General features: G+C 43.7%; 1 protein-coding gene across 4 annotated transcripts; it reads right to left on the reverse strand.

The window, feature by feature from the left end:
• Positions 1–308: 308 nt before the first annotated feature.
• On the reverse strand, positions 309–8,463 carry myb (v-myb avian myeloblastosis viral oncogene homolog). 4 transcript variants are annotated; one of them, XM_035678124.1, is made up of 16 exons: positions 8,300–8,463; positions 6,172–6,289; positions 5,867–5,938; positions 5,576–5,668; positions 4,378–4,598; positions 3,843–4,071; positions 3,656–3,724; positions 3,425–3,529; positions 2,656–2,946; positions 2,308–2,484; positions 1,893–2,008; positions 1,682–1,796; positions 1,481–1,576; positions 1,101–1,199; positions 873–956; positions 309–769 (listed from the first exon to the last, which is right to left on the reverse strand). In XM_035678124.1, exons 1-16 carry the CDS (start codon positions 8,320–8,322, stop codon positions 656–658), a joined length of 2,022 nt encoding a protein of 673 aa, XP_035534017.1. In that variant the 5' UTR covers positions 8,323–8,463; the 3' UTR covers positions 309–655. The 4 variants fall into 4 exon arrangements, with proteins under 4 accessions (XP_035534017.1, XP_035534014.1, XP_035534015.1 ...); XM_035678121.1 differs by lacking the exon at positions 2,308–2,484; XM_035678122.1 differs by lacking the exon at positions 2,308–2,484 and having other exon boundaries at positions 309–766; positions 6,172–6,292.
• Positions 8,464–9,807: the final 1,344 nt, after the last annotated feature.

Genomic DNA, 9,807 nt, shown 5'->3' on the forward strand with positions numbered 1-9,807 from the left:
AACAGATGTAGCTGTTCTTGTTCATTAGTTAAGTGTTTACATAAGGTGGCACACACCAAACACTTGAAATTCTCAGTAGACCCATTGTAGACTGTAAAAAACAGAGGAAAAGAAAAAAAGAAAAAAAAGAAAACAAAACCTTCCTGACTGAAATACAGAGGTCAGTTTGAATTAATGAATATGCCTTAGGATTTACGATAATGCTAATAGGGCTTAAATACTTAACTTACAACACTGCTCCATTGGCCAATTGTAAAAAATAACAACAACAACAACAACAAAGTTATCATCAAAGAAAAAGAAATAAATTAATCAGTTGTTCTTTATATTAATATTAAAATTCGGAATTAATAATACAGCCCAAATGCAAATTATATAGCCACCGTTTCCCATTTATAATACAACATTGATAATAATACATTGACAAGACCAAAAGTGATAGTACAAACATTTCTAAAAACCAAAAGCAAATTTTATATAAAAGATTTAAAAAAAAAGTATAGTCTTTGGTTGGTTGAAATCCAACAAGTGTGAGTGTAAAAACACCAATGGCATAGAGCCTCTCCCAACTGTTGTACCACAACAAATATGTAACCCGCAACGCTGCGTCCAGCGCAGGGATTGTTGATGTTTCCAGATCAACATGTGTCTCTGTCTACATGACCAGTGTCCTCGTAGGGTAAGTGTTGATGTACTTGTGGCTCTGCTCCGAGGCCAAAGAGTGCTCCTCTGTTTTCCCGCAAGTCACCTGTTCCCAGGAACTCAGCTGCTGTTGGCAAGACAAAGAGGATGATCAATTTTTAGCCTGCAATCACCACAATTTAAGTCTTCTTTTTTTAAACTCAGATCAATAAATACAAACGTATACATACCTGTAGTGGGCTGCCCATGCCTCTGCGTGTGAGGTGGTAAGCTTTGTGTCCGTCTTCACTCAATAATGAGCTGGTTAGTAGGTCCTGAAGGAAAATGTGGAAAACGTATCTTAACAAGAGAGGTCACACTGATTTGAATCAAATACCACAACTGTACAGAAAGTACAGTCGCACAGGAAGCAGGGATGAATCTTAGTGAGGACATTTAGGGGACTGTTGGGTACTTACAGGTACTTCCTGTGCAGGGCCATTGGGGGAGAAGAGCTGTGTGTGAAGATCTTGTCCTTCCCACTGCATACATGGGCTCCTCTCACATGGGGATTCCACCTAAGACCCAAAACACATCATGGTCACGTATCGTACATCATTACCATTAATGATCTTCCTCGACTACAGGGACTTCTAAATATTCCCCATGTTGATCAAGAGTTTGTTGCAAAACTGAAAGAAACTCATTTACCCACATTTGCTACCACAACTGCAAATTGAAAGTACACTCCAATTTTAACATTTGCTTTCTCAACATAAAAACTAAAACTTAAGTCTCACATTTGTCTGCATGTTCTTTTGTCGCATATGTGTACGTGCTTATGTTGAGTGGAAAGTACCTCTTGTTTTATCTTCTTCAGAGGCGGCTGCTCAATCGCACACTCCATTGGCTCCTGCTTGATGCATTCTACCATCTGCTGCTCCAAAGGGACATTCTGGAAAAGACACAAATCCTCCAGTGAGTCTCAAGGACACTATAGCGAGCACAACAGAGGTTAACATAACAAATTCAACACTCAAGATATTTTTCTCTTTCTCACCAGTAGTTTGAGGGGTCCATACTTGGCTTCCTGCAGGGCCAGGGCTGACCTGAAGGGTGTGGGTGTACAGGGAGACGACTCCATGATCAAACGACGAATGTTTGGAGTTCTGAACCTGGAAAAGAGAAAGAGAGAAGATTGTTTGTAAAGCCTCCTATAACAAAAACTATACTATACTATAATAAAATACATTCGCGATAGAGCTACTCACATTTCATTCTCTTTCTGGGGCCTGAGAGTGTGGTCGATCAGAGGCTTGGAGTCGACAGGCGAGCTCATTGGTAAACTGTCGTCGGAGTGTTCTGAGCTCATTGACTGGTTGAGAAACTGTGAAACAGAAGGAAGAAGGCCAATCAATCAAAGTGGCTTGACAGATTTATTCGAAAGCAGTAACAATCTGGCAGATCATGGGGGCACACTTGGTTGAAACTACAGACATGGAGGGGACAGAAAAGGAAAGGAGAGAAGCGGACTGGTGCATCAAAAGATGAGTTATAGATGAAATGACGGAAACAAAAAAGATGGAAAACAACAGCAGAAAAATTGGGAATGATTGGTTGTTGCTATCGTCAGGTGGCAGGTTGGTGATTGGATGGATTCTGGTCACACGCAGCTACTTTAACTACCTGTGAGGGTGAAAAGGGCAGGTTTCTGCCTGGTGAAGGCTTGGGAGTGGAGCAGCTGAAACCAGCCCATGCTCCGTGAGCAGTTCTTGAGCCCTGATTGGGCAACACCCTGTCTGTTCTGAGAACACGCTTATCCAAGAGCCCACGGGTAGTGGCCTCATCCACTGAGGAGAGGCTCTAGGAAAAGGGTGGGAAAATATGGGTCAAGGCCCACTGAAAAATTGGTAAAATCTATGTCGCTAATTGCTACGCTATCTTTTTTCATCTTGACACAGTCAGTCACACAAAAGTGAACAAAATGTCATCTTAACATTTGACCCTAAAGACAAACTAAATAGAGATACTTACCGAATCAAGGACAGATTCCATGAACTCTGGCATAGTATTTGAGAACGCCGGATTGCTGTGATGTCTATTGCTGTTGCTGCTGCTGTTGTTGTTGTTGTTGTTGTTGTTGTTGTTGTTGCGGCCGTTATTGTTGTGGGCACGGCTTGCGGAAGCACTCTCCTCAGGTAGGCAGCTCTGGTCGAGAGGCAGGGCAGGGGCGGCGGCCTGGTGGTGAGGTAATAACATTGGCACACCCTCTGAGCTGTTTGTCACAGAGCTCTGGCTGGCCCAGCTTGGATAGGGCAAATTCATCTGGGGGAGAAAAAGGATATAAAGAGTGAGCACTAGAACTAACAAAGTGATAACCATCAGAAAATATGAGCGCAGGAGGTTGAGTGTAAAAAAAAAAAAAAGTGTCAAACAAGCACAATAGAGAAAATGCAAGCCTGACAATAAGGGAAGAGGTGTAAAAATGAAATGAGAAAAAGAGAAGGAGAAAAGGAACTTTAATGTAAAGAGTGACAGAAGCGCTGGGTTGCACAAGGGGTCACGCACACACACAGAAATGGTGATAAGGTCTTATTTCATCACTTTTGCAGAAACAGACCCCCCAGATGTTTCCTCCTCCATGTTCACACAAACACACACATCCAACCACTGTCCTTAAAGCCAGGGTCAGATACACAAGCACATGCACATAAACTGTGCTATCACACTTTCTAAGCTCCACCGCACCAACACTTAGACAGACATACTCACACACACACACACACACACACACAAAACCTACTGGTAGTGACGGCTGGCCTCTCAGCTCATCTTCTGTAGACATAAGTAGCAGTTCGATTTCTTTCACCCTCTGCTCCTTCTCAGGGTCCTCCTCACTATAGTGTCTCTGAGAAAAAGAGAGCAAGAGGCAGATTTTAGTGACAATTCAAACCTCTTCAGCTTCTCTTCTGACAACCCCTCCCGTTGCCTCACTATAGCGAGCATTTACACTGCGTTTTCTTGCTGTTCTTACCTGTATAGCAGCGGTTCCATGCTGGGGAATGTTCAAGATGTTCAAATGCAAGGCCATGGGGTACGGTACCTGTAAAGCCGATCAGAAACACGTCCACGTCAAATGAATGAATGGCCTGCAGCTACACAATCAGCATCATTTCATTTTCCTCCAAGCCTCCCAAGTTTTGGTTTAAAGCCCCACTCACTCGGTGTGTGTCGATGTAGGTGTAGTTGAGTGGCGACAAGGGAGGCAGCTGCGCGTGATTATTGGGCGAGTGGTGGGGGAAACCCATGATGTGACTGTTGGTCTTGACGTAGCCATGGCTGATGGAGAGTGAGGAGTTGTTGTTCTTTGACGAGCTCTGAAGATAGCCCTCCTGTTCCACCTTCCGCCTCATGGTGGAGTTCCAGTGGTTCTTTATAGCGTTGTCAGTCCTGGAGGACACGAGTATCACATGTTAACTCACAGGCTATTCACTATAAAACAATGTATGCAGAATGTAAAAAAGCTTTCTGTGTTTTTTTTTTTTTCTGTAAAGACCCTGTCTTTTATGTTCTGTATGCTCACTTCAGCGCGGTTCTCATTTGTTTCCTCTCTTTTTATTCCTCCTTCTGTGTCCTCCCCTCCATTTCACCCTCTCAACCACAGCATTGCACAGTCAACCAACAAGGGTTCAGTGATTCATCTAGCTTCTCCTTTTCCACCTTCCACCTTTCTCTCTTTTTCAATCTCTGCCGTACCTGCCAGGGAGCAGCTTAGCAATTTCGGCCCAGCGGTTGCCCAGCTTCTCATGTGCCTGGTAGATGATCCGGTCCTCCTCCTCAGTCCACGACGTCTTCTTCACCTCTGGGTTCAGGTGGTTGTGCCAGCGCTCGCGGCACTGCTTGCCGATGCGGCCCTTCAGGTGCTTGGCGATGACCGACCAGCGCTTGGCTCCATACTTCTGGACCAGCTCAATCACCTGGGGTGGACGTGAGTTGGTGTGTGAGAAGAGAGAGAATGAGGAAAGACCAGAGGGGAGGAGGAAGAGCGTTGAAAAGGAAGAGAAGTAAATGGTAGTGGAGGGACATGAGGAAAGAGGAAGGAAGGAGCAATAACAGGGAGGAGCGGGAGAAGTAGAGGGGGTACAGAGTAAGAAAAATAACAAGGCAAAAAGATCACAGGTGTATGAGGGGTAGAATAGAGAGAGAAATGAAAAGAGAGAGAAAATGACAATAAAAAAGTTAGTTACCCAGATAAATCACAGAAGCACATACACTGTGTCACTGAATGCTTCTCCTCTCCTCCCTCCTTCCCTCTTTCTTTATCTTTCAACTTGTAGAGGTGATTGAGAACACCTGGTGGTGAGCAGTGAGGGAGTTTCCATTGGAACGTTAGCCACTCTGCTAATCATTACAGTGGCATCTGGGTGGAAATATAACTCCTCTCAATAAATACCTCACAGGTTGTAAAAGACTAAACATGTTACGTGTTGAGTAACGGCAACTTTTTGGGAAACTAAAAATGTGCAACAGCAGCGGAGGAGTTGCTACAGAATGGTTGCTTTAATCACACAGGAACATAAAGTAATTGTTTGGGGTTTTTTTTTTTTTTTTTACTCTGGATTACACTTGATTGCCTGTTTCCTGTGAGTAGTGTACAACCACAAAAATATCACCAAATGCAACATAGCTCTAATAGTGTTGTGTCAAAAGGTCATTACTGATGTCTCTCGAGTGCAGAAGCCTCTTTATGTAGATATTATGAAGTTGTTATGATTAATTTGAGCACAGCTCCTGTGCTACATCACAAGTGGTTCTCTGTTGCTACTTAAAGATTTGGCTATAATCTTAGATACATGTGGTTTCATCACTGGTTGTCAATATTGTGTGTGTGATGCATTAAGTCCTGTGTGCATTTTAAAGTTTTCATTAAGGTCCTAAAAGGCTGTTTTCTTACCCTCTGGTCCTCCTCTTTGGTCCACGGCCCTTTGATGAGTTCTGGGTTAAGAACCTTCTGCCACCTGTGCTGGCACTGCACATCTGTGCGATTCTAGTGGGTCAGACAGCAAGCTGGTTAGTAATCATCCTTATATATAACTATAGGAGGTTACATGCATAGAAATAACAAAAAATATATAAATAACAAAAATAAAACAATGGTTTGTCGCCACTTTGCCACAAGACTATGTTTTCAAATGCTGCTTATGTTTACTTCTTGCACATATGTAAGCCCAGACCTAATACTTACAGTTAGTAAGCTTGCAATTAGTTTCCAGTCTTCTGATCCGTGAACCTCAACAAGTTTTTTCAACTTCTCATCCTGAAAAAGGTGAATGCATATTGTAGTTTGTCAGACATAAGACATATGCCACTGCAATCCATTTAAAATCAACGGAATAGTCAGTGAATGTAGTTCACGATGACAGAAAGGTTCCCAGGAACCTTGGAAGGGATCTCTCCTGAGGCCATTTCTCTTGAACGTGTGGGCTGTGTCAAATATTGTGTGTTGAACAGCAGGTTTCGAGTTGTTTGGACTAGTGTCTGTGTGTGTACCTCTTCTCGTGTCCAGCGCGTTTTGCCGAGGTGGCGTTTCCCTGCCTTGGCCAGCGATCCATCATAATCATGTTCATACATCTCAGTCTCCTCCTCATCCTCCTCACTGCTGTAAACACTGCTGGCAGAGAGAGAGAGAGAGAGAGAGAGAGAGAAATGAAACAAGTGGAGTTGGGTTGTGTGAAAAAGAATAGTGGCAATAATAGCAAGGTAAATAATAGCACAATAAGTACCTGTCCATTTTCAAACTACTCCCTAATCATCTCTTTACAGAGTGCATAAAGAACTCGGCCCACTCTTTAACTCATCAGGTGTCAACACAGACAGAACCAGTCATTCTTGAAGGTTTGGGTGCAGGCTTTTAGCCAAGACACCCACAAGGGGAGAGAGAGAGAGAGAGAGAGAGAGAGAGCGGAGAACAGCAAGTGGGAGGGAGGGGGGACGGATGAACAGGTTCCAATGTTTTTGGTTTCCACAGATACTGGGATTGGCATATGTGATCATAATTTCGTGACCCTGGCGTGTTCAGACCTGCAGTGGCATTGTACAGCACAGCCATGCATGCACACACACACACACACACACACACACCCACACACTTGACACAGACTGGTTGGTTAACCAATCAGAAAGTAGAGCATGGACAACGTGGAAGCTAGGTAGGGTACTGTGGTGTCATACAGAGCAGCAGGTGAACAGGAACCCCTCTGAGGTGTGTGTGTGTGTGTGTGTGTGTGTGTGAGTGCTTGTACTACAGGATATTTACAGTGTAATATCTTCCTTATTTTTAACCAAAAGTAACTCATTAACAACACCGTGTAAAGTAAAAATATGTATAAGCCTTTTTAAGTTAATTAGCATGCAAATCATTTGTGAGCTGTATGGGCTGTTTGCGTGCACAAACAAGCAAATGAAATACAATGAGTACACAATACTGATCTTGAAGGTGATGAATCAACTGAAAACTGCATCATTATCATTGCTCTTATCTCAGTCGGAGGGGTGGTTTTCATGCATCGCACTTTCGTTCGGTTATCTGTGAATAAACTATGAGATTAAACCAATAACCCGCAATGACACTATCATTGGTAAAACTCGGTGAGAAACTTGTCACGCAAGTAGCCAGGTGGCTTTCGGAGGGAGCTGGTGCTGATCGATCAAGAAAGAGTACTAAACGGCGGTGTATCAAAACAAAGGAGTACACAGAAGGCAGAATCCTCTCGAAACAAGTTGCTCGTAGAGGACGCGGTGAAAGCCTAGTTTCCAAAATAAGAGTGAGCCTCGCTATCAGAGATGCTGCGGCAACATTCAAGGGTGTAAGCAGGTTTCTTCAAGGCGGCTTTAAAATGAACCGTTTGCCAGCTACACGGGTGTATAAGGTCAAATCTGCAAGTCAAGAAAAAGAGCGTGCGAATGTAAATATATGTGTGTGGGCTCACTGGGTGATGGCCACCGGAAAAAACCAGGCCAAATAAAGTATTTTTAAAACCTTCATGTAACTAAATTTGAGACATGAAATTGATTGTTGCAATACATGGCCTGAGTGCGTTTAGACAGAGACAGACCGACGCCATGCTGCATTTTGTATTAATTGTAGGCTCCCATTAAAACCAATGTCCACGCACTGTGTTGTGCACAACGTGGCACGCGCCTGCCCACCCGCCTAACGTTATTGTGTGTGTGTGTGTGTGTGTGTGTAAAAGAGAGAGAGACAGAGAGAGACAGAGGGAGAGACAGAGGGAGAGACAGAGGGAGAGAGAGAGAGAGAGACCCCTTTCTCCCTCTCAGCACTGACAGCAGCGCGAGGAGCGCACATGCCAGATGACCACCACCTGTCATGGGCGCGCGAGTGAGACAGCCACACCACCACTCAGCTTTAACGGACAACAAAACCGAAAGGCTCACAATCATAACAATAAACAATAAAACTTCATTCAAATTAACATAGTCTGTCAATAAAATGCAGCCTTAACCCGTAAACTCACGTCGTATCCAGCAGAATTGATGGCTAACGTAAGAAGAAAACACCGTAACGTAACGCAAGAACTACATAAAACACTCACATAGAAGTAAGAAATGAAGTTAAAGAGCATGCAAATGAAAGAGTAATCTGTCCGTTTGAGCTTACCTGTTTCTCGGCCGCCGAGCCATGTTAGTATCTGTAGAGCGGCTCGCAGGTTGCGCTGAGCACGTACTTTCGCTATGTGCGCTGGGTTTGTTCTCCCTGCTGAAAGGCAGGTTGACATTAATTTAAACACAGCCGTCTCGACCAGCGCTCCTCCCCTCCTTCGCATCCCGGTAAATTTGGCGCTCTGGAACGCGTATGACCGACCGCGCATGTGCAGTAGACCAGAACCAAATGAGTACTTTGCGTGCCGTCGGGCGTTTGGCAACTAAGGTTTGAACGTACCTGGGAAAAGTGAAAATAATTGGATCATATCGAAGAGAGTGACTGAAATTATGATAAAACTACAATATGTTTTTTTAGAAAGCATATTTACATGTGCTTCTCTGGCTGAGAAAACCCACTTACTGTCTAAGCAACATCGGCGTACACTCCATAGCAAAATCTAACGTATACCTCAAAATTACACAATACAAATGTCATTATAAAAAAGGTCGGTCAATAACACACTGCAATTGAAAAATTGGTACATTGGGTGTTGGTGGGATAATAATGATGCTTCAATATTACACTGTAGCATTAAGCACTACTGTGTGCAAAGTAGAGGTGTGCGAAAATTACGAAGCGTCCGCGAAGGCACCACAGGCTTGTCAAAGGCGCGTGTTCCCTGGCTGTCCGCGCTTCGAAACGCTTTTTTTTTTTGTCAACAATTTTCATGAGTTACTTCTCTTCTGGTGAAAAGGAGAAGGAAACTAATGAGTCTGGACAAAGTAAGCAATTGCGGAGTGGGTTTCTGGCATGCGAGGAAAGTGAAGTTACAATGCTTTCTGTGCTCGGCTACCTGTTTGTGGAGCGCCTGCTGGTGTTACAAACAGATGTTTGTCAGTGATAAACCATGCGAGACCTTGGTCTTATCGTCCTGCGATAAAAATGAGCTTTTCTACTCGCCCAGACAAAGAAAGCTAATGACATGCACTGACACTTTTAAGTGGGGATATGTTGCGAGTAACTCACAAATTTCACAAGTTTTTTTTTTTTTAATCTGCAGCTTGCTGGTAATGTCTGAGCACCGCTCCAAAATAATCCACATTTAAATTAGGAACAAGTGGAGCCCGTTCAGCAACCCTCTTGTCAAGATGAGTAATAATAATGCTCCTTGCTTAGTTGTGTTGCATAACTTCTGCATTAGACTGTATTAAACCATCTGACGACCATGTATTATCATTATTATTATTATTATTATTATTTTGTTTTGGTTGAGTTCTCCATCCTCCCTGCCCAAGGACTGTCCTCTCTCAGCCATTCATTGCAGGGAGGAGGAGGGGGGGCTAATGCTTCATTTGTATAAATGTGTCTTCTCATTGTATTAGTTCCTCCATACGCGACCGTATTGTCCTGGTCACTTGTAATTATCATCACCCCAGACCAGCCTATTGTCCCAGGGCAGTCATCATAATAGTGGCCTGATAAAGGGCTACACACACACACACACACACACACACACACATGAC

Source organism: Morone saxatilis, unplaced genomic scaffold (genome assembly GCF_004916995.1).
Source record: "Morone saxatilis isolate NCDOM2014 unplaced genomic scaffold, NCSU_SB_2.0 Contig7, whole genome shotgun sequence".
NCBI classification, from domain to species: domain Eukaryota; kingdom Metazoa; phylum Chordata; class Actinopteri; family Moronidae; genus Morone; species Morone saxatilis.

Bases quoted from the DNA above. Each gene is read 5' to 3' on its own strand.
- myb (XM_035678124.1), bottom strand. From the start codon at position 8,322: ATGGCTCGGCGGCCGAGAAACAG. The intron at 5,939-6,171 runs GTACACACACAG...CACCTTTTTCAG, and splicing joins CGCGCTGGACACGAGAAGAG to GATGAGAAGTTGAAAAAACT. The intron at 3,725-3,842 runs GTGAGTGGGGCT...TCGGCTTTACAG, and splicing joins CCTACATCGACACACACCGA to GTACCGTACCCCATGGCCTT.